This window comes from Oryctolagus cuniculus, chromosome 21 (genome assembly GCF_964237555.1).
Source record: "Oryctolagus cuniculus chromosome 21, mOryCun1.1, whole genome shotgun sequence".
NCBI lineage: Eukaryota > Metazoa > Chordata > Mammalia > Lagomorpha > Leporidae > Oryctolagus > Oryctolagus cuniculus.
Window position 1 is genome coordinate 14,273,920 of NC_091452.1, and position 26,694 is coordinate 14,300,613.

Below are 26,694 nucleotides of genomic sequence, written 5' to 3' on the forward strand. Positions count from 1 at the left end.
TGGACCTGGAACATAGGCAGGAGCCCTCTGCCCGCCAGAGTCCAGGGCCAGCTGGCTCAGCGTCCTGTCCCAGAGCTCCACTCCTCCCTGCCTGGCACACCCGCCCCACAGGGCACAGGCATCAGCTGGTGAAGCACCAGGAATAATATTTTCCCCCTTGTTTTTGCATTTTATCCATCTTTGAAAGCAACCCGGCCTTTTGCAACAGAGCCATAGGGATATCGATGAAGACCGTAAAGCCGCCTTTTGTCAAGGGTGAGGAAAAGTATTGTTTCTAAGTCTGGAATTATTTCAAAATAAACTTTATTATTATTATTATTATCTAGAGAGTGAAGGAAGTCGACGGGGCTTTGCAAGCGCTATTGGCGCAGGTGGGCTTGGGGGTGAGGGGTGGGCTGTAAGGAAATCCATGGGTGAGGTCCAACTGGGGCAGAGAGAGGAGAAGAAATTAAGGTGCTAGTCCCGGGCTGGAGCATCCGCGCGGCAGGTAAGACCAGAGCGGAAATTTACATCCGCCGCTTCAAACGCAAAACAAAACCAACCATCACTTTCCCTCCTACCCGCGCCTCTCCGTTTCCCAATCCTCTGCGCACCCCGGCGGGCTGCAGGGTGCCTCGCCCTCCACCGAGCGCCCCGCTACGAGCGCGAACCCCAAGACCCTCCCGGAGCGGCTTCGCGGACGGAGGGAACCGGGTTCCTCGCTGTCGCCTCCTCGCCGCTCCCTCGCCACACTCAACTTTTCCCTGCAGATCGCCGCCCCTTACCTGCGGCGACCCAGCGGGCCAGGAGCGCCCCGAGACAGATCAGGACGCGGGGCTCGGGCGCCCGGCCGCCAGCGGCCATCTCGCTCCAGATCCCGGCTCAGGAGGCGCAGGCTCCGGCCGGGCTGGGTGTGCGCCCCGGGGCCCCGGCCCCTGGGGTTCCGACGGCTCCTCCCAGGTTCTCGCGGCGGCGGTGCGGTCCCCGGCGAGGGTGCCTGGGGCGACGGGAAGGAGCCCGAAGTCCGGCGCGGGGAGCGGCGCGGGGCGCCCGGCCCGGCAGGGAGGGCGCACCCCGCCCCCTGAGCCCGCCGGCGGAAAACAACAGGAGCGGAGCGCGCTGCCTCCCGCCTCCCCTGCAGGCGGGAGCCAGACTTCCTCCACCTTGGCCGGGGAGCGCTTTATGCAAAGAGCAAACCGGCTGGGGGAGGGACGCGGAGGCCCGGCCCTCCCTCCCCGAGGCCACTCCGCCCGGGACGGCAGCCTGGGGTCGAGGGACAGCCGGGCGGGACTGAGCCCTGCAGCGGCGCAGGACGCGCCCCCGCGCGGCGCTCGGGCTGCGGGGCTGCGGGGCTGCGGGGCTGCGGCAGGCAGGGCCCCGGGGCCGCGGGGACGGTCGAGGGTGCCCCTGCGCGCAGGACGGGCGCCAGCGCCGCCATCGCTGCCTTCTGTGCTTTGCGAGAAGGAGCGGGAGAAAGACGATCCCTAAGCCTTGCAGCCAGGAGCAGCCGCGGGATTCAGGTCGCCTAAAGAAGCAAAGGCTGGCGGAGCCCGCACCGCGAGAGCCGGGGCCACGCGACAGCTGCACTTGTTTTCGGGTTTGGTTCCCGGCTCCCGGGCCGGGTCCCAGCCGCCTCTGCCGGGGAAGACGGGGAAGCCGGAGCTGTGCTGTCCTCGGGAAAAGCCCAACTTGACGCAGCCCCGGGAGAAACTTCCTGACACAGCAAACAAACAAAAAAAAAAAAAACCTCGCTGTTAGGGCAGAAAAATATTAACCGCAGGCCCCAAGAGGAGGAGCTGCAGATATCTACGTTATTGAACTTTTCTGCATGTTTGAAATGTTCATCACAGGAAGTTGGGTAAAGAACTAGATTGCTGTTACATCATTCATTCTTTTCCCAGAGGCCTCTTACTGAAATGGTTGTTCCGTGAAAGAATCCTCTTGAAACCAATTTTTAAAGCTTGTTTCTCCTTCTTTAACTCTTTTCTCAATTACTGTTTTTAAAAAAGGATTTATTTTATTTATTTGAAAGACAAAGTTACAGAGAGAGGTAGAGACAGAAACAGAGAGAGAGAGAGAGAGGTCTTTCATCTGCTGGTTCACTCCCCAATTGGCCTCAACGGCCAGAGCTGCGCTGATCCAAAGCCAGAAGCCAGGAGCTTCTTCTGGGTCTGCCACATGGATGCAGGGGCTCAAGGACTTGGGCCATCCTCTACTGCATTCCTAGGCCATAACAGAGAGCTGGATCAGAAGTGGAGCAGCCGGGACTCGAACCAGCGTCCATGTGTGATGCCAGCGCTTCAGGCCGGGGCTTTAACCTGCTGCACCTCAATGACTTTTAAAAATTATTTGACAGAGAGAGAGATCCAAAGAGAGTGAGCTCCCATCCTTTGGTTTGCTCCCCAAATGCTTGCAATGGCCTGGACCACAGAATCCACTCCAGGTCTCCTACATGGATGACAGGGACCCGAATGACTTGAGCCCTCAGTGCTGCCCCTCAGGGTCTGCCTTAGCAGGAAGCTGCAGTCAGGAGCGGGAGCTGGGGACTGAACCCAGGCCCTGTGACTCTGGACACAGGTGCCCTAGCCCCCTGACTCGCGACGGGGCGTCTTCCCTCTCTGGGGTCCTGGCTTCACATCCTTCACTGGTGAGCTGTACCCTGAGCAGAGCTGGCTCCAGGTGGCCGCGTGGCCACCCAGTGTGCTCCAGTCTTTGTTCCATATGCCATTGTGGTTCCTCAGCTTTTCTCACAAACATCTCCCATCCTCACTGGCAGTAAACGGACTATCTTTCTTTTTTTTAAAGATTTATTTATTTATTTGAAAGTAAGAGTTACACAGAGAGAGAAGAGGCAGAGAGAGAGAGAGGTCTTCCATCCAATGGTTCACTCCCCAATTGGCCACAACGGCCGGAGCTGCACTGATCCGAAGCTAGGAACCAGGAGTCTCTTCTGGGTCTCCCATGCGGGTACAGGGGCCCAAGAACTTGGGCCATCTTCCACTGCTTTCCTGGGCCACAGCAGAGAGCTGGATAGGAAGTGAAGCAGCCAGGACTCGAACCGGCACCCACATGGGATGGCAGCACTGCAAGCCAGGGTGTTAACCTGCTGCGCCACAGCGCCGGCCCCAATAGTAAATGGACTATCAACAGCATTAGTAACTGGTGAGCTTCCAGCGGAAGGCCTAGAGTTTTCAGTGCCCAGCCAGGGAGCTGCAGGGGCAGGCCCCTGACTCACTGCAGAGTTCTAACCTCGCTGGGGCCTCCCTGCAACCCTTGGACCCCAGGCACCCTTCAATCCCATTTCATGAGTGAGATGCCTGCCCCTGTGGGAAGGCATGCTCCAAGTCATGCAGTGAGCCAGGACTTAGCACCCAGTCCTGCCCAACAAAGCTCCAGGTCTTTGTGACATACACAGAGACTGCCAGGGGCAAGGGGCCGGTGATGGAGCAAGGACAAAAAGCCTTAGATCCATGCTGACCTCTCACCTACATACAGCAAGCAGCCCCATTTCTCTGCCTGCTAATACAGCCCCACCCTGCCTTGACCAGCCCTGCCCTGCCTGGACTGCTGGACCCACCCCTGTCTGCAGAGTCCAGCCATCAGCCTGAGCTCTCCCCACTCCTCCCAAGCCCTCTCCCCGACACAGCAGCTCAGCCCCAGAGTCCAGGCTCAGCCTCAGCCCAAGCCCCTCCCAGCTCACACTGCGATCTCGCGGGACCTTTAGAACGAGCCCCAGCTCTCCCTGTCTCGGCAGCCCAGCTTCAGCTCAGACTCCAAGCCCCTTCCCGCCACTTTGTACTATACAAACCACCAGTCTGCAAGGGAAGGGACTCTCTCTCCGCCGTGTGGTCACCTGGGAGTGAGCCCCTCCCAGGCTTGATTCTGAACACAGCTGGTCTGGCTGTGGCCTCATACCCCATCTCTTCTTTCCTGATAGACAGGAGTCTGGATGCTTTGGGTGTCACCAGGCAAGCAGACACAAGCATTCCCCAGAGCTGAGCTGGCCCAGAAAACGCCCGCCCTCTTTGGTGTGGGGCCAGCCCTGACATCCACCTGCACCTCTCAGCTCGGTGAGTTGAGGCTCCTCCCCCGGCCCCTGGACGGGCAAGAGCCTTTCAGAGCCTTGGGCGCTCCAGCTGCACAACAGCTGGTCACCACCACATGGGAGGCAAAGCAAGTTGCCTTGCAGGAAGGAGCTGAAGAAGAAAGATCTTCTCAGACCTCATTTGAGACGCCACTCGCTCCAGGCTCCTAAACCCCACGACACGTGCAGGCTGCTGGGCCCAGCTACCTCTCTGTCCAGGCTGCTACAGGGGGCTGCTGCTGTATTTTATGACATGATCTCTGAACCTTTCTCTTTGTAAAAATAATTTTTATTTATTTGAAAGGCAGAGTGAGACAGACACGGGTCTGTCATCTGCTAGTTCACTCCCCAAATGCTATAACAGCCAGGGCTAGGCCAGGCTGAAGCCGGGAACTCAATCCTGGTCTCCTACCTAGGTGGCAGGGGCCCAAGTACTTGAGCCCCTAGGGTGTACATTAGTAGGAAGCTGGAATCAGAAGCAGAGCCAGGACTGTGTTCCTGGATGTGGGCATCTTAACCACTATGCCAAACACCCACACACACACCCTTGTTTTGTTTTCACCTCCCAGGAATTGAACACTGCCTCTGGGCTAAGCACTTCACATACATCAGTTCATCCTGCCCCCTTCCAGACCTTGAGAAGGGGGGTGAGCATTCTCATTTTAAAGAACGCTCCCACTGGCTTAGTTACAAGGCAAGTAAATGGGAGTGGGCGAGGTCCCAATTCAAACCCAGGTCATCGCACTGACTTGTCCTGGGGGAGGAACAGACTGGGGCCATGGCCTATCTGCGTGCAGCCTTGGTCTTGGAAGGCTCAAGCAAACCACCTTCAGGACGGTGATCTCTGCCTGGCACCTTCTCTCATCAGTACCCCCTCCCTGGGGTACTTCTGGAAGGTTTCTTAGCAACAACCTGCTTCTCCGTTCCTCCTAGAGGTACTCTCTGGGGGCTGCAGAAAGGGAGGGCCGACCAGGAGTAGCTTGGATAGGCATCATCCCCTTGGGTCAGCTCTGGCTGCCCTGCATCCAGAGGCCAACCTGTGCTCCCAGGGATGGGCCTGGGACCCACAGACTGGCACCTCAAGGAGCTAGGACACAACTAACCTGGTTTACTCTTCTTTTTTTTTTAAGTCTTTTTAAAAATTTTTATGATTTAATTATTTGTATTTGAAAGACAAGCAAAAGAGACACAGAGAGATGTCTCCCATCTGCTGGTTCACTCCCCAAATGCCCTCAACAGCCAAGGCTGGGCCAGGGTAAAGCCAGGAGCTAGGTCTCCCACGTGAGTGGCAGGGACCCAAGTACTTGAGCCATCACTGCTGCCTCCCAGGGTGCACATGAGCAGGAAACTGGAATTGGAAGCAGCGCTGGGACTCAAACCCAAGCACTCCAATTTGGGATATGGATGTCCCAAGCAGCATCTTATTTTTTTAAAGGAATTATTTATTTACTTGAAAGGCAGAGTTATAGAAAGAGATACAGAGAAAGAGATCTTCCCACTGGTTCACGCCCTAAATGGCTGCAACAACCAAGAGCCTAGAATGCCACCCCGGTCTCCCTCTAGGCAGCAGGAGCCCAAGTACTTGGGCCATCTTCCGCTGCTTGAAGGTGTATCAGCAGGCAGATGGTTCAGAAGTGGAGCAGCAGGGGCTTGAGCCCACATGCATATGGGATGCTGGCATTGCAGGCACCGGCTTAACAGCCTGGCGGAAAACACTTCACAGGAAAAGACATCATCCAGGATGAGACTTGCTGGGAGCCCAGTGGCTCGGGTTGAAAACACCCTTGGAGGGATGGGTGTTTCACATATTGGTTAAGTCCCCACTTAGGACACCCACAGCCCATGTTAGAGTGCTTGCTTCAAGTTCCTGCTACTCTTCCAATCCACCTTTCTCTTGATGCCCACCCTGGGGGGCAGCAGGTGGCGGCTCCAGTACTTGGGCCCCTGCCAACCACGTGGGAGACCCAGAAGGAGTTTCAGGCTCCTGGCTTTGGCCTAGCCCAGCCCTGGTTGTTGTGGGCATTTGGGGAGTGGTCCAGCAGATGGAAACTTTCTCTCTGCCTCTCAAATACAGTGAAAGTAAATCCATTAACTAATTTTTTTTTTAAGATTTATTTATTTATTTGAAAGTCAGAGTTACACAGAGAGAGAAGGAGAGACAGAGAGAGAGGTCTTCCATCCACTGGTTCACTCCCCCAGGATGTTCGCAATGTCCGGAGCTACGCCGATCCAAAGCCAGGAGCCAGGAGCCTCTTCCGGGTCTCCCACATGAGTGCAGGCACCCAAGGACTTGGGCCATCTTCTACTGCTTTCCCAGACCATAGCAGAGAGCTGGATCAGGAGTGGAGCAGCCGGGTCTTGAACCGGCGCCCATATGGGATGCTGGCACTTTAGGCCAGGGTGTTAACCCTCTGTGCCACAGTGCCAGCCCCCCATTAACTAATTTTTAAGAAAACTTTCCTGGATCCTTTTCCTGTTGTTTGACCTCACTCACCTATAGAATGCAGTTGTTGACCAAGATGAACGCTATTTTCCCAGCTCCCAATGGGGACCTGTGGATCACAACCACAAGTGTATTTAATTTGCAAAGAAACAAGGAACTTAGTCAAATCAGGGCTCTCTTGCAAAGGCTCAGATGATGCATTCCTGTGAAGCTGACATTCCTGCTTCTTAGAAAAAAACACATGTTCTTTCTAATTATCAACATAATATGCTCATTCTCAAAAAATGAAAATACAGAGAAATAAAATCCAAAATTTAACCACAACCCATCTAGAAATAATCACCATTCACTAGAAACTTCCAGTCATTTTTCCTGAGTTCTGTAACATGTGTAGTTTGTTTTTTATAAACTTGTGATTATATTTCATGCAAAGTTTTGGGGCCAGCATAGTGGGTTAAGCCATCGCCTCCGGCACCAGCAGTTCATATAGGTGCTGGTTTGAGCGTTGGCTGCTCCATTTCCAATCGAGCTCCCTACTAATGTGCCAGGGAAAGCAACAGAAGTTGTCCCAACTGCTTGGGCTTCTGCACCCACATGGGAGTCTAGGATGAAGCTTTTGACTTCTGCTTGGCCCAACCTGGGCCATTGCAGCCATTTGGTGAGTAAGCCAGTGGATGAAGATTTCTCTCTCTGCTTCTTCCTTTTTCTAATTCTGCCTTTCAAATAAATAATTTAAAAAAAAGTTTTTGACTCCTGGTTTTTCCTGAACTTTAGACTGTAAGTATACATAAAGTTGTGAAATTTTTTTTGACAACTAAGTAGTCTTCTTAACTGAAAAAAAAAAATTCTAATGGCATACAGAAAAATCCAAGTGAGAGGGCCAGCACTGTGGCACAGTAGCTTAGGGCCAGCACTGTGGCACAGTAGCTTACACCACTGCCTGCAATGCTGGCATCCCATCTGAACGCCATTTTAAGTCCCAGCTGATCCAGGTCCCTGCTAATGAGTGTGGGAAAGCAACGGAGGATGGTCCAAGTCTTGGGCATCTGCCACCCATGTGGGAGACCAAGACGGAGTTCCATGTTCCTGACTTAGCCTGGCCCAGCCCTGGCCATGTGCAGCCACATGGGGAGTGAACCAGAGGATGGAAGATCACTCCATAACTCTGCCTTTCAAATAAATAAATAAATCTTTTTTAAAAAAATCCATATGAACTCTAAGAATTGTGCTGAATGAAATAAGCTAGTTACCGACAGACGAATGCTGTGTAATTCCAGTTATGTGAGATGTAGTCAGCCCCTATATTCATGGGTTCCACATCTGCAGACCAGCTGCACAGAGAAAAAAAATTGTTATCCCGGGGTACACCTGTGTAGGGCTGCCCTAGGGCACTTGGCAAGTCCCAAAGCTAAAGGCAATGCAGGCACCCCAGCTCCACCCAGAAATGCAAATCATCTACCTGGGAAAACCTGTCAGCTCACGAGAGAAAAACCTCACCTTAACTGGGAACACAGTGCAGTTACAAGTGTGTCAGTCAGATTTCTGTCCGTGTGGCCGTGGTTGTCAGGCCCTAGCAACCTGCTTGTCGCACTGCTCTCTCGTAGCATGCAGCAGCAGCCAGCGAGTCCCCAGCAGTTCTGACGGCCTGCTCCGCCCATGCAACGTGTTCAATCTCTCTCTTCTGGAGAATTCGGTTGCAATGGCTGCCTCAATAGGTCACATGACAACACCCACAATCCAATCGGGAGTTCCTGGGTTTGATCCTGGCTCCCCTGATTCTTAACTTCCTGTTAGTGTGCACTCAGGGAGGCGGAAGGTGATGGCACAGGTGCTTAGGTTCCAGCCACCTGCGTGGGAGACCTGAGTTGAGTTCCTGGCTCTTGGTGTTAGTCTGGCCCAGCCCTGACTGTTGCGGGCGTTTGAGCAGTGAAAGAGCAGATGGGAGCTCTGTTTGTCTCCGTATCTCTGCCTCTCAAATAAAACAAAAATAAAAATAAAAAATACAATTCATCATCCAGACTTTTCTTATTGTTCCGAAAGAATACAGTATAAACATTATTTCCATGGCCTTTACATTGCATTAGGTTTTATAAGTGATCCAGAGATGATTTAAAGCATACAGGAGGATATGTGTATAGGTTATTGTGCAACTATTATGCCATTTTATGTGAGGGATTTTGGCATCTGCGGATTCTTCCAGGGGTCCTGCAACTGAGCGCCACCCCCCCCCCCATGGACAGCAAAGGAGGTGCCTACAGCAATCACAGTCACAAAGACAGCAAGAGGAAGGGCGGCCGCCAGGGGCTGCAGGGAGGAGAAGGGGGAGGTGGTCTTCAGGAGTTCCAGAGACAGATGAGGTCGCACAACAATGTGGATGTGCTCAGAGCCATGGCGCTGTGTGCTGACAAATGGCTGCAACAGTGAATTCTGTGTTATCTGAATTTTACCACATATGTTTAAAATTTAAAATGCTGAAGAAAAAGGGAGAACAATGAGGGGGAAAAAGTGATAAAAACAGAGAACAGAGACACTTCACTGGTGCTGGTGAATAAAAAGTGAATCAAGGGGCCGGCGCTGTGGTGTAGCAGGTAAAGCCACCCCCTGCAGTACTGGCATCCCATATGGGCGCCGGTTCAAGTCTCAGCTGCTCCACTTCCGATCCAGCTCTCTGCTATGGCCTGGGAAAGCAGTGGAGGATAGCCCAAGTCCTTACCCTCCCCACACCACCACGCCCACCACCCCCCTTACACCACCACCCCCCCACCCCCCCCCCCGCCGTGGGAGACCCGGAAGAAGCTTCTGCCTCCTGGCTTTGGATTGGCCCAGCTCCAGCCATTGCGGACATCTAGAGAGTGAACCAATGGATGGAAGACTTTCTCTCTCTCTCTCTCTCTCTCCCCCCCCCCGCCTTTGCCTCTCCCGCTCTGTAACTCTGCCTTTCAAATAAAATAAATACATCTTTAAAAAAAAGTGAATCAAACCAAAATAATTCAAGCAATTTTATGCTGAAATTCTACTTGACAGTTAAGCCCTCTTGCCCCTCCCACACCTCCAGGCCTCTTCCCCAGGAGTCACCACTCTCATCAACTTGTGGAGATGATGGTTTTTACTGGGTAACCTGATGCACACCTGCTGGGATATTATCAGCCATTAACACTCAGATATTCAATGTTTATGTGACATAGAGGATCATTTATCATGATACCCGGATGTGTGAAGTTCAAAGTTTTTTCTAACAGCTTTATTGAGATATGATTCCACCGGCACCGCGGCTCACTAGGCTAATCCTCCACCTGTGGCGCCGGCACCCTGGGTTCTAGTCCCGGTTAGGGTGCCGGATTTTGTCCCGGTTGCTCCTCTTCCAGGCCAGCTCTCTGCTGTGGCCCGGGAGTGCAGTGGAGGATGGCCCAGGTCCTTGGGCCCTGCACCCGCATGGGAGACCAGGAAGAAGCACCTGGCTCCTGGCTTCAGATCGGCGCAGCGCGCCAGCTGTAGGAGTCACTTGGGGGGTGAACCAACTGTCTAACTCTGCCTGTCCAAAAAAAAAAAAAAAAGCTACGATTCATATACCATTTAAATGGTACAATTCAATGGTTTTTAGTATAGCCACAGAGTGGTGAAACTGTCGTTGCCATCAATTTTGGATTTTTTTTTTAAGCAAGATAGATTTATTTACTTGAAAGGCTGAGTAAGAGACAGAGAAAGAGGAAGTGACAGAGAGATCTTCTATCTGCTAGTTCACTCCCCCTGACAACTGCCCTGGCCAGGGTGGAGCCAAGCAAAAGCCGTGAGTTTGGAGCTCCATCAGAGTCTCCCATGTGGGTGGCAGAGGTCCAAGCACTTGGGCTACCTTCCTCTGCTTTCCCAGGCACATCCAGCAGGTTGTGAGGCTGAAGCTGAGCAAATGGGACTCAAATGGCAATCAGATTTGGGATACCAGTGTCGCAAGCGGCAGCTTAACCGGCTATACCACAGTGCTGGCCCCCAGTTATAGATTTTTATCACTGTAAAAACAAGCTCCTTACCTTTAAGCTATCACCCCCAAGTCCCCATTCCATCTCCAGGCCCTAGCACTCACTAATCTGCTTCTGTCCTCTATGATTAGCCTAATCTGGGCATCAAACAATACAAGTTATGCCTGTTTCCATAGTGTAACACTTTTGCTAGTTGTTTCTTTAAAGATTTATGTATTTATTTGAAAGTCAGAGTTACAGAAAAAGCATGTGTGTGTGTGTGTGTGTGTGTGTGTGTGTGTAGGTGGGAGAGAAAGAGAGAGAGAGAGGGAGAAAGAATCTTCCACCGTCTGGTTCATTCCCCAGATGGCTGCAACAGCTGGGGCTGGGCCAGGTTGGAGCCAGGAACTTTCTTCCAAGTCTCCCATGTGGATGAGAGGGGCCCGACTTCTGCTGCTTTTCCCAGGCACATTAGCAGGGAGCTGGATTGAAGTGGAACAGCCGGGACATGCACAGGTGCTCATATGGGATGCAGGCATTGCAGGCAGCAGCTTAATCTGCTACGCCACAACACCAGCCCCAGCATAATTTTTTTAAGGTTCCTCCATGTTGAAGCAAGTATCAGCGTTTCACTGCTTTTTATGGCCAAATTATATCCCACTGTAGGGAGATACTGCATTTTAACCATTCATCAGTAGAGGGAGATGCACAGAACCTGGGGCTCCTGTTTTTGTTTTTTCCATGCTGTAGCCATCATTTTATTTCTGTCTTCTGCAAAGAAATTGTTTTCCCCCCTCTGGCTGTCCTACTGTGACATTTAAAAAAGCCTACCTGGGCTGGCATTTAGCTTAATGGTGAAAACCCCCATGTCCCATATCAGAGTGGCTGGCTTCAGTGCCTGGATCTAGCTCCTGACTCGACTTCCCGCTAATGCACACCCTGAGAGGCCGCAGCGATGGCTCAGATACTTGAGTTCCTGCCATCCACATGGGAGACCTGGATGGAGTTCCTAGTTCCTGGTTTCAGCCTAGTTCAGCATCAGCTACTGGGAGTGTACACGGAGTGAACCAGTGAATAGGATCTCTCTCTCTTTTTCTTTCTGTTTCAAATGAAGATAAATAAAATCACGTTTTTAAAAGTACAAAATAAAAAGGAATTAAAAACCAAAAAAACCCCAAACCAACCCTGCTTGTCTGAACTGAAATTGTAAATGGGGTTGATTGGGTTTAAAGTGACAAATATCACTTACAAACCAGAATCACCAGGTGGCGCTCTCGGTCCTGAACACAGTGCCCTGGGACAGGCTGCCAAGGTCATCTCAGAGATAACTGTTGGTCCAAGGTTGCTGGAACTTCAATAATTTCAGATTATCGGTCCAACCAATAGCGGTCACCTTCCCAAGGAGGGAAAGAAGTCCTGAGTTGCTAAGGAGTTTACCCAAGGTCATAGCTCATGGGGAAAACTCCTACATGGACAAAAACGCCTACACACTCATGGGCAAAAACTACAGCTGCCCAAGTGCTGGTATTTCTACAATGCAGCACATTGTTCCTGGACTCATTAACCAGCACACAGTGGACACACTGCGGTATTTTTCCAGGATGAGTGGAGAGGTGACCTTCAGTGTGTGTTCTGGTATCTATGCTATGCTATCTCGTTCAGGGAGAACAAGAGCAAGTTAGAGGACCATATCCCTCCGGCACACACACTAACTCCCCAGTACACCACTTCTCTGTTAGGAAAGGCAATTCCCGCTTTCATTAATCCCTCCACATGTGCCACCAGAGTGCAGGTGTCAGTCTTCCATCGGGTTCGCTTGTGTATCGATGGGTCCTTAGGATGGTGACTCTTCCCTCTCTCAGCTCCAGTTTCTGGGGATCAAGAAAGTTCCCAGCAAGCAGGAGATGACCAACAGTTGGGGTCATTACACATGCTTGGGGCCGGCATTGTGGCACAGCGGGTTAAGCTGCTGTCTGTGATTCTGGCATACTGTATGAGTACAGATTAAAGCCCTAGATGTTCCACTTCCAATCCAGCTTCCTGCTGATGTGCCTGGGAAGGCAGCAGAAGATGGCCCAAGTGCTTGGCCCCTGCACCCATGGGGGAGACCTGGATGGAGTTCCAGGCTCTTGGCTTTGGCCTGGCCCAGTTCCAGCCTGTGGGAAATGATCTTGTAGATAGAAAATCGGTCTCTCTCTCTCTCTGCTTTCAAATAAATGAATAAATCTTTCTTTTTAAAAAGATTTATTTATTTGAAAGTCAGAGTTACACAGAGAGAGGGAGACAGAGAGATCTTACATCTGGCTCACTCTCCAGATGGTTGCAACAACCAGCATTGTGCCAGGCCCAAGCCAGGAGTCACTAGCTTCTTTCAGGTCTCCCACATGGTTGGTGTGATTCAAGTACTTGGACCATCTTCCACTACTTTCCCTTAGGCCATTAGCAGGGAGCTGGATTGGAAGTGGAGCATCCAGGACTTGAATAGGCACCCGTACGAGATGTTGGCATTGCAGACGGCCACTTTACCCACTATGCCACAACACAACCCCCAAATGAATACTTTTTTAAAAAATACATATGCACAAAGCGGTTGGCACTGTGGCATAGCGGGTAAAGCTGCCACCTGCAGAGTTGGTATCCCATATGGATGCCGGTTCTAGTCCTGGCTGCTCCACTTCCAATCCAGCTCTCTGTTATGGCCTGGGAAAGCAGTAGAAGATGGGCCAAGTCCTTGGGACCTTGCAGCTGCGTGGGAGACCTGGAAGAAGCTCCCGATTCCTGGCTTTGTATCAACCCAGCTCTGGCCACTGTGGCCATTTCAGCAAAGAAGCAGTGGAGGAAAGAACTCTCCCTCTCTCTATCTGCCTGTCTCTTCCTTTCAAATAAATAAATTTTTTAAAAAATACATATGCACATGCTTCTTGCTCCTTCTGTAGGACTGCTTTCTATATGCTCAGCATTGACACCTAGTCTCTGGTCTCTGTGGGAAGTTGTTTTTGGTTCAATAACCCTAGAGTTGCTCTATCTTTTCAGCGTGACTGTGCCAACATCAAAGAGCCACAAAACTGTGTATATTCCACAGTAGCCTATTTTCTGTTACTATAACAGCCTGACACTGGGTACTTTATAAAGAAAAGATATTGATTTAGCTCTGTTTTGGAGACTATAAGCCCATGACTGTGTGGTCCCCTGTGTTTGGCCTCTAGTGAGGGCCTTTTGGAAGATGGCACCCCGTGGTGGGAGTGCGTGTGGAGGAAATCACACGAGAAACAGGAAGTCAAAGGCTTTGGGGGGGTCGCACTTGTTCTCTGTTTATTTTTAATTTTTACTTATTTATTCAAAAGGCAGAGAGACATATAGATGGAGACAGTGACAGAGAGAGAGAGAGAGAGAGACAGAGATCAATCTTCCATCTGCCGGTTCTCTCTCAAAATGTCCTCAATAACCAGGGCTGGTCCAGACTGAAGCCAGGAGCCTGGAACCCAATCCGGGTCTCCCGCGTGGGTGGCAGGGACCCAGGTACTTGAGCCACCACTTGCTGTCTCCTAGAGTGCACATTAGCAGGAAGCTAGAATCGGACGCAGAGCCAAGACTTCAACCCAGGCACTCCAGTATGGGATGCAAGTCTCCCAGGAAATATCCTAACCACAGTGTGTGCATTAACAGGAAGGCAGATTGGGAGCAGAGCTAAGACAGGCATCTCGAGCAATGTCTTAACTTCAGTGCCAAAGACTTGCTCCAAGAACTATATTACTTTTTTTAAAAAAAAATCTGTTTATTTATTTGAAAAGCAGAGTGCTAGAGAGAGAGAACGAGAACACCTCAGAGCAATCTTTCATCTGCTCGGTCACTCCCCAAATGGCCAAAACAGAAAGGACTGGTCCAGGCCAAAGCCAGGATCCTGAACTCCTGATGGAGGTCACCCACATGGGTGGCAGGGGCCCAAGCACCTAGACCATCTTCCACTCCTTTCCCAGGCCATTAGCAGGGAGCTGGATTGGAAGCGGAGCAGTCCAGTGCTCTGATATGGGAAGCCAATGTGGCAGGTGGTAGCTAAACCTGTTGGCACTACAACCTGTATTAATCCCTTCTGAGGGCTGTGCCCACAGTGACCCAATTGCCTGCCACAAGGCCCCACCCCTTAAAGTCTCTAGCACCTCCCAACATAGCCACCCAGGGCACATGAACCTTTGGGGCACATACCCAAGCCACGTCCAAAACACAGCACCTCCAAAGGCCAAGCTGCAAGGAACACGCACCCTCACTTTTCAGCAGCTCTGCTCCTTGCTAGGCTGTCCTAGAATGCTCTACCCTTCACTCACCGCGCCAGCGCTGAGTGTGCCCGCCCCTGTGGTCCTAGTGTCTTCCCTGGAACTGCGACCTTTACAGCGTCAGCCACTGCAGGCGGTGCTGGGGAAGCAATGGGGGATACAACACAGCGTGGACTCTGCCCTCACAGAGGTCACACTGCTCGCCCCCAGCGCCAGTCACATGACACTGGCTGTCCCTACCTGGCCACGCTCCTTCTGCTCCACCGCCCCAGCCTATGCTCTTGCTCTTCCCACACCAGCGGCACCCTTAGCTCCTTTCCTCATCTGGATAATTCCTAGTATTTCTTCAAGCACAAGTTGTCACCTCTGCCAGGAACTCTTCCCTGGTGTTCACAACGGGGACAGGTGTCCCTCTTTGCAACCTTAGAGTGCTTGCAGAAATGCAGACCAACAACCTTTGCCTTTCTGAATTGGAAAACCTCTTCACATATCTGTCTTCCTGCTCCCATCTGGGTCCGCCAGAAGGCACAGATGCTGCCTCATTCCTTTTCCTGTCCCTAGGATCCAGAATAGGATTTGGCCCAAGGTAGATGATCAGGAGCCAATAGAGTTTGGGCATCAACAGAAGCAGAGCACCGAACATAACACTTGGGATAGGTTTTACATTGGCAATTCTTTTTAAGAAAAATAATTTTTTTATGGGAGCCAGCACTGTGGCACAGTGGTTAAGCCACTGCTTGCACCATGGGCATTCCATATGAGCACCAGTTTAGGTCCCAGCTATTCCACTTCTGATCCAGCTCCCTGCTAATGCACCTGGGAAAGCAGCAGAAGATGCCCAAGTGCTTGGGCCCCTGCCTTCCACATGGGAGATCCAGATAGAATTCTAGCTCCTGGATTTTGTGGCCATTTGGGAAGTAAACCAGCAGATAGAAGATCTCTCTCGCACTCGTTGTAATTCTGCTTTTCAAATGTTTTAAAGATTTATTTATTTGAAAGTCAGAGTTACACAGAGAGAGAAGGAGAGACAGAGAGAGAGAGAGAGAGAGGTCCTCCATCTGCTGGTTCATTCCCCAGCTGGCCGCAATGGCCAGAGCTACACCAATCTGAAGCCAGGATCCAGGAGCTTCCTCTGCGTCTCCCACATGGGTGCAGGGGCCCAAGGACCTGGGCCATCTTCTACTGCTTTCCCAGGCCATAGAAGAGAGGTGGATCAGAAGTGGAGCAGCTGGGTCTTGAACTGACGCCCACATGGGATGCCGGCACTGCAGGCAGTGTCTTAACCTGCTCTGCCATAGCACCGGCCCCTAAAATAAATCTTTTAAATTGTCTTTATTTACTGATTTTATTTAAGAAGCAGAGACAGAGAAAGAGAGCTTCCATGTGCTGGGTCACTTCCCAAATTCAGGTCTCCCCTGTGGTCGGCAGGAATCCAAGTACCTGAGCCATCACCTGCTGCTTCCCAGGGTGCACATTAGCAGGAAGCTGGAATCAGAAGTGAGCCTGGACCCAAACCTAGGCTCTCTGATATGAGAGGTGGGCATCCCATGCAGTGTCTCAACCACCACTCCAAATGCACATCCCTATTTTAGCAACTCTTGCCCACAAAGCTCTGCAATCTTGGTTCTTGTTGGTCTGAAACTATCACTTTGGAAATCAGTTTGGACGTTCCTTGCCTGGGGTACACCAGGTTCCCTAGGAGGTGCTAGTCTCCTCTGCCCCCGGGTACAGCCTGTGCTTTTGGGACCATCAGGCATCGTCATGCAAGTCTGCGTAAGCTCATAGGCCTGTAGCACTCTGACTCTGAGAACGTATCCCCTTAGTGATTTCTTTATTTTTCTGTGCTCTTTCCCAGCCTGCATTCCAATCTCTTCTGATAACAGGGTAAGGCCAAGGTTCTGGCATCAGACACACTCAGATTTGTGCATGTATCCCTGGCCCACTGCTTCAAGACCTGGGCCAGCCCTGTCCACTGTCAAATGGGCTTAGTAACGATGGCCCTTCCCTCAGACCAAGGTGAAGAAGACGACACAGAACAAAGCCTGCAGGATGCTGAGCAAGGCACCTGGCAAAGTGAAGCAGCTGCAAGGAGAGTTCCCTGCGTTTGGGACGTGCAGAACATATCTGTTTTCCTATAACTTCACCCTACATTTCAAAAGGCAGATGAGAGGCATCACCATATGAGCTATCACTTATTTGGTTTGCTTCTTTCACCAGCTTTTTAAAAAAAATTTTTATTTAAAAAAAATTTTTTTTTTTTTGCCAGGCAGAATTAGACAGTGAGAGAGAGAGACAGAGAGAGAGGTCTTCCTTCCGTTGGTTCAACTCCCCAAACAGCCGCTACAGCAGGCGCACTGCACTGATCCAAAATCAGGAGCCAGGTGCTTCCTCCTGGTCCCCCATGCAGGTGCAGGGCCCAAGCACTTGGGCCATCCTCCACTGCCTTCCCAGGCCACAGCAGAGAGCTGGCCTGGAAGAGGAGCAACCAGGACAGAATCCAGCACCCCAACCGGGACTAGAACCCGGGGTGCCGGTGCCGCAGGCGGAGGATTAGCCTAGCAAGCCATGGCGCCGGCCCTTTCCCAGCTTTTAAAACCCTTTCTTGCTAGTCGGTTAACAGGAAATCTGGGCCAGGCACTGTGGTACAGTGGTAAAGCTGCCTGGGACACCAACGTCCCACGTCAGGGTGCAGGCTGGAGCTGCGGCTCTCCCACTTCCGATCCGGCTTCTTGCTATTCTACATCCTGGGAGGCAGCAGGGATGGCTCAAGCTCTTGGGTGTCTGCCACCCCCATGGGAGACCTGGATGGAGTTCCAAGCTGCTGGCTTTAGCTTGGCCTAGCCTTGGCTTTGGTGGGCATTTGGGGAGTGAACCAGCAGATGGAAGATATTTCTTTCTCCCTGAATCTTGCTCTCTTTTGCTCTACCTTTCAAATACAGTAAAATAAACTAAATGTTAAAAAAGAAATATGCTAATTATTTTAAAAGAAAAATTTGTAAAAATATAATTTAAAAAAGTCATGATGGGTATTTGGCCTGGCAGATAAGATACCAGTTAGGATGCCGGCACCAATATGGAATGTGCCCTTCAAATAATAATTTTTAAAAATCCAATGTACTTAGGAGCTGGTGCTGTAGCGTAGTACGCTAAACCTCTGCCTGTGGTGTCAACATCGATATAGACACCTGTTCGTATCCCAGATGCTCCACTTCTGATCCAGCTCCCTGCTAATGGTCTGGGAAGGCAGTGGAAGATGGCCCAAGTGGTTGGGCCCCTGTACTTATATGGGAGACTGAGAAGAAGCTCCTGGCTCCTAGCTCCTGGCTTTGGATCGGCTCAGTTCCAGCTGTTGCGGTCATCTGAGGAGTGAACCAGTGGACAGAAGACTTTTTTGTCTGTAACTCTATCTCTCAAATAAATAAATAAAATCTTAAAAAAAAAAAAAACCTCAATGTACTCCAACTGCTTGGAGCTGTGAGAGTGGACGAAGGTCCTGGCGTGGTCAGAACTCTAACACATCCGTCGGGGAGGAGCCCCACAACGAGTCTGGATTAACTTGAGGCTGGCCCTGTGATTTTGCTAGAGGGGTTGGGAAAGAGATACCTTTCTTCTGCTGGAATTTTTTTTTAAATTTAAATATTCTATTTAGTTGAAAGGCAGAGTGACAGAGAAGGAAGCGAGACAGAGAGAGACAGAGCTTCCATCTGCTGGTTCATTCCCTAAGTGGCCACTCCTGGCCAAAGCCAGGAGCCAGAAACCCCAACCAGTCACCCATGCTGTAGCATTTAAAACCTAGTTAAGGTGTGGTCGCAGAACTAGCAGGAATCCGTGGGCAGGAAAGCACTTTCGGCACAGAGACAGAATAATCAGAAATTTATTCACGATTAAAGAGAACGAAATAGACAGTTAAGAAGAGAACATCACCAATCAAGAGGCAGACGCCAACGCCTGAAGTTATCACAGCTGGGGACTTCTAGAACAGCTTCTTCAGGGTCCTGAAGGGGAGGTCCCAGACAAAGTGTCCTCTCCATGGATGACATTCTGAAGTCTCTCGCTCCCAAGGTCCCTTAAACTAATTCTGAACAAAAGTGGCATTCATCCAAAAGTCCTTGTGTGACTAGGTAGGGTGTCTACTCACCCAGGAACTGGCTAGGGCCCTGGGGGAGCACACATACCAGTCCTTGCTTCATATCTCAAGTTAAAACCATCTTTCTTTTTTCTGTAAGTGAGCCAAGTCCACAGGAAAAACAGCACCTGCAGCTCCAGGCTGTGAAATTTACTGTATAAACAAGGACATGAAGGATCTTCATTTGAATAGTAACCCTTCACACGTGGTGGCAGGGGCCCAGGCACTTAGGCCATCCTTTGCTGTCTTTTCAGGCACATTAGCAGGGAGCTGGATCAGAAGTGGAGCAGCTGGGACTCAAACTGGTGCTCATATGGGATGCTGGCCTCATAGGCAGTGGCTTCACCTGCTGTGCCACAACAGCAGCCTTTGATGGGGCTGTTAACTCAAGCCAATGCAGGCCTGAAGCTGTTGGTGGTGACAAGCTTTGTGGCTTCAAACGACATACATTTATTGTTGTATGATTTCTGTGGCCCCTGGCGCCCACATTAGTTCCTACAATGTCCCGCCACCCATTCTTCCTCCTCTACTGGGGTTGGTTCAAGAGGTTGAATGTGACTGGGTCAGGCCAGGCTGCTGAGCACAGCCACCTCATAGGTGGGTTGACAAGCCCATGAACTGGCTGTCGGGGAGCAGGGGACAGGTTTGTGAGGGTGTCCTTGGGGCTGTGGGTACAACAGGTATCCTGGGTCTTGCTAAAACACAAGGCAAGGCATTCCTCACAGAGGGGGTCAAGGTTCCAGTGTGCACGACTCTGGATGGCTGAGGCTTCCCTGAGTTCTAGCATGAGCAGTCATCTGCCCTGACCACAGACTCCTGCTACTGCACGTGAAGAGGGCTCGGCTTAAGCAAGCACAGATCCAGAGTGTAATTTACTGTCTCGTGTGTCTGAAAAGCCCAAGGGCAGACTTGCTTCACGCTTGGCTCAACCCAGGGTCAAACATTGTCAATGTCATCAGCGCGCTGTCTCTCCCCCGCCTGTTTTCCTCTGTGCTGGTTCCATTCTCAGCCAGCCTCCACTGTCCTGGGGGAAAGGTGACCACAGGCCAGTGTAGGCTGAGAGCCTCTCTCTTATGCAACACTGACAGGGAGTCTCTCTTTTCTGGTTCCAACCGAGCATACGGGCCAAGTTCAAGTTCACAGGTTGAAATTCTAACCACCAGTACCTCAGTATGGGACTCGATTTGGAGACAGGGCTTTTAACGAGGTAATCAAGATAAAGTGAGGTCCAGTGTGACCAGGTACAGAGACACACAGAGAGAAGGCCACGTGGGGACACCAGAAGTCAGCCACCCCTTAAGCCAAGGAGAGAGGCCTTAGAAAATTCAACCCTGCCAAAAGCCTCCAGCCCTGTGACAACATTCTTCTGCTGTTTAAGCCACCCAGTCTCTGGTACTTGATTCCTATAGCTCGAGCCGACTGACACAGTCCCATACCTGAACCAATCTGTTAGGCCAGAGGCATGCAATGTCTTGATTGGCCAGCCTAGGTCACATGACCACCCTAGACTCCCACCTAAACCACACAAACTGAGAGGGACAGACAAAGGAAAAGAGGAGAGCTATTACTGACTGAAGGAAGAGACATGGATGCTGGTAAAAGCAACAGCAGGGTCTTTATCTGTCAGTCTCCCCATTCATTTGTTTCCTTTCTCTGAAAGGATGTGGCATTTATGAAGCAATCCTATAAATAACCCCTCAGCCTGCAAACATATTGGCTAGTGACTTCTAGAATTTGTGAGTTTCACATAACATAATACTAACCATTTTAAAGTGAACACGGTAGCACTTGGTCTGCTCACAACGTCACACAACTACCACCTTGATCTAGTTCCAAAATGTTTTCATCACCCAGAAGGAAACCTCCCACCCATTAAGTACTTCCTTCCTGTTCCCTCGGCCACCTGGGCCTGGGGACTGCCATCTGCAGCGTGCGTCCATGAATTTATGCTCTGAGCTTCGCGTGAATGAAGTCATACCGTATTTGCCCTTTGTGTCTGATGTCCTTCACTCGGCACATTTTCAAGCTTCATCCAGAGAGAGACAGACAGACAGACACACAAAGAGAACTCCCATATGCCAGCTCACTTCCCAGATGGCTACAACAGTTGGGGCTGGGCAGGGCCCAGAAGTTGGAAATGCAGTCCAGGTCTCCCATGTAGGTGGCGGGAACCCTACCACTTGAGCCACCACCACTGCCTCCCAGGGACTGACCCGGGTACTCCAGTGTGGGCCGCAGGCAACCTAACCAGCATCTTAGCCACTGTCTGCCCCAGAACTTCTTTTCTTTTCATGGATGAATAGTATTCAACTACCCCAGAAGCCTTCAGAAAGTTTACAGAAATGTGTATTATGAAAAAACTATTCCTGCATTTCCAATTTTTTATACTAAAATAAACTCATCTTTTAATTTCTTTTTTTCTCAAACTCTCAGAAGTACCCTCATATGTATATATTAGAATTTGTTTGTTTTCTGATTATATTTTATGTTTTATTTATAATTTGACAAAATGCAAATAACATTAAAGTTTACCACCTTAACTAATTTTAAGCATTCAGTTCAGTTGTATTAAAATATTCACATTGTTGCACAATCTTCAGAACTTTTTCATTTTGAAAACTAAAACTCTGTACCTTCTTTAAAAAAATTCATTAATTTCTTTATCTGACAGAGAGCTCCTCTCTGTGGGTTCATGCCCCAAATGCCGGGGAGCTGAGAGCTCAATCCAGGTCTTCCGCATGGATGCAGGAACCCAACCACCTGGGCCATCACCACTGCCCCCAGGGTGTACATAGCAGGAAGCTGGGGTCAGGAGCCAGAGCTGGAAGTCAAACCCGGGCACTCTGCATAGGGGGATGTGAACATCTTAACTGTTAGACTAAATGCCCGTCCCTCGTACACTTTAAACAATAATTGCCCACAGCGCTTCCCAGCCCCTGTCCATCACCATTCTGTCTTCTGTTTCTATGAATGCACCTATTCTGGGGACTTCACAGAAGAGGAATCACACATTTGTCCTTTGTGACTGACTTCCCCTGGCATAGCGTCTACACGGTTCACGTTTGTTGTGGCACGTGTCAGAGTTTCCTTCCTTAAGGGTGAATACTATTTCTCCTTTGACTGTGGCACATTTTGATGAACCATTCATTCATCCATGGACTCCGCCATGGAGGTTACTTTCACCTTTGGTGACTGTGAATAACACTGCAGTGAACTTGAGAGTGAAAATCTTTGAGCCCTGTTTTCAATTCCTTTGGATATACCCTCAAAAGTGGGATTGCTGGATCACATGGGAACTCTATTTTTAATATTTGCAGACCTAGATTTCGTTGTTTCTAAAATTAATGTCCTGGGGCCGACACTGTGGCATAGCGGGTAAAGTCACCACCTGCAGTGCCGGCATCCCATAGGAGCACTGGTTTGAGTCCCATCTGCTTCACTTCCCATCTAGCTTTCTGCTATGGCTTGGAAAGCAGTAGAAGATGCCCAAGTCCTTGGGTGCCTGCACCCACGTGGGAGACCCGGAGGAAGCTCCTGGCTCCTGGCTCCTGGCTTCGGATCAGCCCAGCTCCAGCCATTGGGACCATTTGGGGAGTGAATCAGTGGATGAAAAACCTCTCTCTCTCTCTCTCTTTCTCTCTGCCTCTGCCTCTCTGCCACTCTTTCAAATAAATAAAATAAATAAATCTAAAAAAATTAAAATTAATAAAATTAATGTCCTTCCTAACTCCTTTCAAAAAATTCCTTATGGAGCTGGCATTTATGGAGTGGCACATTGGGTTAAGTTACCACCTGCAACACCAGCATCCTGGTTTGAGTTCCAGCTGCTCTGTTTCCAAGCTTTCTGCTTAATGTGCAGCAGAAGATGGCCCAAGTGCTTGGGCCCCTGCACCAACTTGGGAGACCTGCGTCATCTGGGGAATGCACCAGCAGATGGAAGATCTCTCTCTCCTCTTCCCCACCCCATAGCCTGCAATTCTGCCTTTCAAATACATAAAATAAATATTTAAAAATTGTTTATGGAGGAGATGCATAACCCTCCCATCAGTGAGGATGCAGCAGATATTTTAAAATACTTTGAAACTCTCAATGGGAAGATATAAAATTCCCAGCATAAAAATATCTGATGGGGCAGGCATCTGGTCCACAGCTTAAGATGCCACATCCTGTATTGGAGTGCCTGGGTTTGATACCTGCCTCTGGCTCCTGACTCCAGCTTCCTGCCAAGGCATACCCTCCCCGGGGGGCAGCAGTGATGGCTCAAGTAATTGGGTTCCTTCTACCCTTGTGGGAGACCTGGAATGAGTTTCCAGCTCCTGGCACCAGCCCTGGCCCAGTCCCGACTGCTGTGGCATTTGGGGAGTGAACCAGAGATGGGAGCTCACTCTTTCTCTCTAATTCAAACAAAATAAAAAAGCTAACAACTTCAAAAGCAAAACAAAACACCCTGACAAAGATCAGTCAGAGGTTAATTTCCAGAATGATGTTCCAGTACCGGTTGTTGGCCAGCCGCCAGTGCCTTGTCCCTTGGAGCCACTATTCCAAGTCACTGGCGCAGCCACACAGCAAGTTTCTGGACTCAGGGCTGAGGCCACGAGCTGGAGCTTTGTGTTTGCCCAGCTTCCTTATTCAACACTTTCTTTAGCAGAAGCAACAAGAGTCAAGCTGGAAGGCTGCCACTTCCTGGGACGGTCCCGCCAGTGAGTTCCCAGCCCTCACTCAACAAAAGCGACCTGCGGCCTTCCAGACGCCCTCATTCCTGTCTGCCCGCAGCTGGCACCTGCAGACACTCTGGCCTAGTCACACCCATGGGCAAATGACAATCCAGCTCGGCTAGCAACTGTCGATGTGGGTTAACAAATACTAACTTCCTTTTCCTCCCTCCCTCCCTCCCTCCCCTTTCTCTCTCTCTCTCTCTCTCTCTCTCTCTCTCTCTCTCTCTCTCTCTCTCTTATTGCTTTCCTCCTCTTCTCTCATTCACAGCCAGAACTTTGTGCAGCCAGTGCTTTGGGCCAGGAACTCCCAGAGTCCCGCCAAGGCTGGGTCCTTACCTGGACTTGCAGGGCACTGCTTGGTTTCTGGACAAAGACCAGCCCTTCTGTGGACACTGGTCCTCTCTCGTTTGCCCCACCTTGCTCTTGAGTCCACACCTCCTTGCTGAAGAGCAGACCTTCCAAGAGAGGATAATGAGAAACAGCATCAGCATCTAACGAGGACGGCATCACTCTCACATTCATGATGCGCTCCTTCTATACAATGATGCTAGAGTACACATCTTCGAAGTGCACTTACATATGGCAAAATGTTCACAGAATGTTCAGTGAGAGACAATGCAAAAGTATATGTATGTATTCTCATGTGGGTCACGTAGTCTATTTATATTGTTAAAAAGATGAAAATAAAACTTTGAGAAAATAGAAACAAAAAACAATTGGGATAGGCATTTGACCCAACAGTTAAGACAGTTGGTGAGATGCCCACAATCCATATCGGAGTTTCTGAGTTCGATACCTGGCTCTGACTCCTGATTCCAGTTTCCTGCAAATGCAGAAACTGGGAGGTGGCAGGCATGGCTGAAGTGATTGGGTTCCTGTCACTCACATGGGAAACCTGGACTGAGTTCCTGGCTCCCAGCTTCAGCCCTGGTCTAGCCCTCGACATTGTGGGCATTTGGGGAGTGAACCAGCAGATGGGAGCTCTGTATGTCTCTCTGCCTCTCAAACAACAACAAAATGATTAGCTAAGAGGTATAAATTCAAAAGATACACAATATGCCAACTCCATTAGTCACAATATATTGTATTTTTGAAAATCTCAGTAAATTTACATGTTCTCACCATAAAAACCATGAAGTCTGTGAAGTAAGGCAAGTGTTAACCAGCTTGAGCCATTCCACAGCATCTACGTATTACAAAACATTGTGTTGTATACCATAAATATGTACAACTTTGTCAACTAAAGAAATCAATACCAAAAAAGAGAAGGCAAACTCAATTGATTGCTACAGTCTTTTTTTGATTAAAAATTAAGAGCCACAGAGGCCACCCTGCAATGTGGAATGAGATGACCCAATCATCTTATTTTAAGATTTATTTTGATGGCTGGCGCCGCGGCTCACCTGTCTAATCCTCCGCCTGTGGAGCTGGCACCCCGGGTTCTAGTCCCGGTTGGGGCACCAGATTCTATCCTGGTTGCTCCTCTTCCAGTCCAGCTCTCTGCTGTGGCCCGGGAAGGCAGTGGAGGATGGCCCAAGTGCTTGGGCCCTGCACCCGCATGGGAGACCAGGAGGAAGCACCTGGCTCCTGGCTTCGATCGCGTGGTGCGCTGGCCGCAGTGCACTGGCTGTAGTGGCCATTTGGGGGGGGGGGGTGAACCAACAGAAAAGGAAGACCTTTCTCTCTCTCTCTCTCACTGTCTAACTCTGCCTGTCGAAAGGAAGGAAGGAAGGAAGGAAGGGAGGGAGGGAGGGAGGGGGGGGGAGGGAGGGAGGGAGAGGGGCTGGCGCTGTGGCACAGTGGGTTAACGCCCTGGCCTGAAGCGCCGGCATCCCATATGGACGCTGGTTCTGATCCAGCTCTCTGCTATGGCCTGGGAAAGGAGTAGAAGATGGCCCAAGTCCTTGGGCCCCTGCACCCACATGGGAGATCCGGAAGAAGCTCCTGGCTCCTGGCTTCAGATGGACGCAGTTGCAGCCAATTGGGGAGTAAACCAACAGATGGAAGCTCTCGCTCGCTCGCTCTCTCTCTGCCTCTCCTCTCTCTGTGTAACTCTGACTCTCAAGTAAAAAATAAATAAATCTTTAAAAAAAAGATTTACTTTGAAAGGCAGAGTTAGAAAGAGAAAGAGGGAAAGAGAGAGAGAGGTCTTCCCACCGCAGGTTCACTCTCCAGAAGGTCTCAATAGCGAGGGCTGAGCCAGGCTGAATCCAGGAGCCTCGTACTCCTTGCAAGTTTCTCATGTAGGTGGCAGGACCCTAGGCACCTGGGTCACCTGCTGCTTCCCCAGGCACATCAGCAGGGGGCTGGGTCAAAAGCAGCCAGGGCTACAGCCTGCAACACCTTTGGAGTCAGAAGCACTTTTTTTTTTTTTGGACAGGCAGAGTGGACAGTGAGAGAGACAGAGAGAAAGGTCTTCCTTTGCCATTGGTTCACCCTCCAATGGCCGCCGCAGCTGGCGCGCTGCAGCCGGCGCACCACCCCTATCCGAAGGCAGGAGCCAGGTGCTTCTCCTGGTCTCCCATGGGGTGCAGGGCCCAAGCACTTGGGCCATCCTCCACTGCACTCCCTGGCCACAGCAGAGAGCTGGCCTGGAAGAGGGGCAACCGGGACAGGATCCGGCACCCCGACCGGGACTAGAACCCCGTGTGCCAGCGCCACAAGGTGAGGATTAGCCTAGTGAGCCGCGGCGCCGGCCCAGAAGCACTTTCATTCTGCTTTGTCACTCCTCTCCAAGCCTCAGTTTCTCTGTAGTGGGGGAAATAGCAGTACCTCCACACAGGGTTGCTATATGAAAGAAATGAGACCCTGTGGGAGACTGGTTTGGGGTGACTGCAGCCATCTTGCCCGCTAGGAGACCCCGGCACTCATCTCAGAACTTATGGGATAAACAAAGCCATTACCCTAAGTTTGTTGAGCGTTTCGTGCCGGGCACTGATGCCTGCAGTGTCTTCTAACTGATGCTCCTTAAGAACAGCCAGGTTCTGTCTGGTTGGCCATGGGCCACCTTTGTCTGGTTTGGCATAGAAACTCTTCCCACTGCCTCAGGGTGCAGGGATCCTCTCATCTTGCTGCTAAGGCACACTTCCCCGCTTATGTCCCTAATAAAGGGCCTCTCTCTTT

The 26,694-nt window shown here is 50.7% G+C and overlaps 1 protein-coding gene across 3 annotated transcripts in view; it reads right to left on the minus strand.

The window, feature by feature from the left end:
* Window positions 1–26,694, minus strand: part of VSIG10 (V-set and immunoglobulin domain containing 10) — a 67,080-nt gene that overhangs the window by 37,729 nt on the left and 2,657 nt on the right. Inside the window, exon 2 of one of the 3 annotated variants that reach the window (XM_070065983.1) lies at window positions 23,908–24,026. Coding sequence is in view for 2 of the 3 variants with exons in the window: in XM_051826872.2 (XP_051682832.2) it covers window positions 765–843 (79 nt within the window). In the remaining variant the exon portion in view is untranslated. Of the gene's footprint in view, window positions 1–764; window positions 1,037–23,907; window positions 24,027–26,694 lie in introns of those variants that run through there. The other 2 variants (XM_051826872.2, XM_070065984.1) reach the window with 2 other exon arrangements.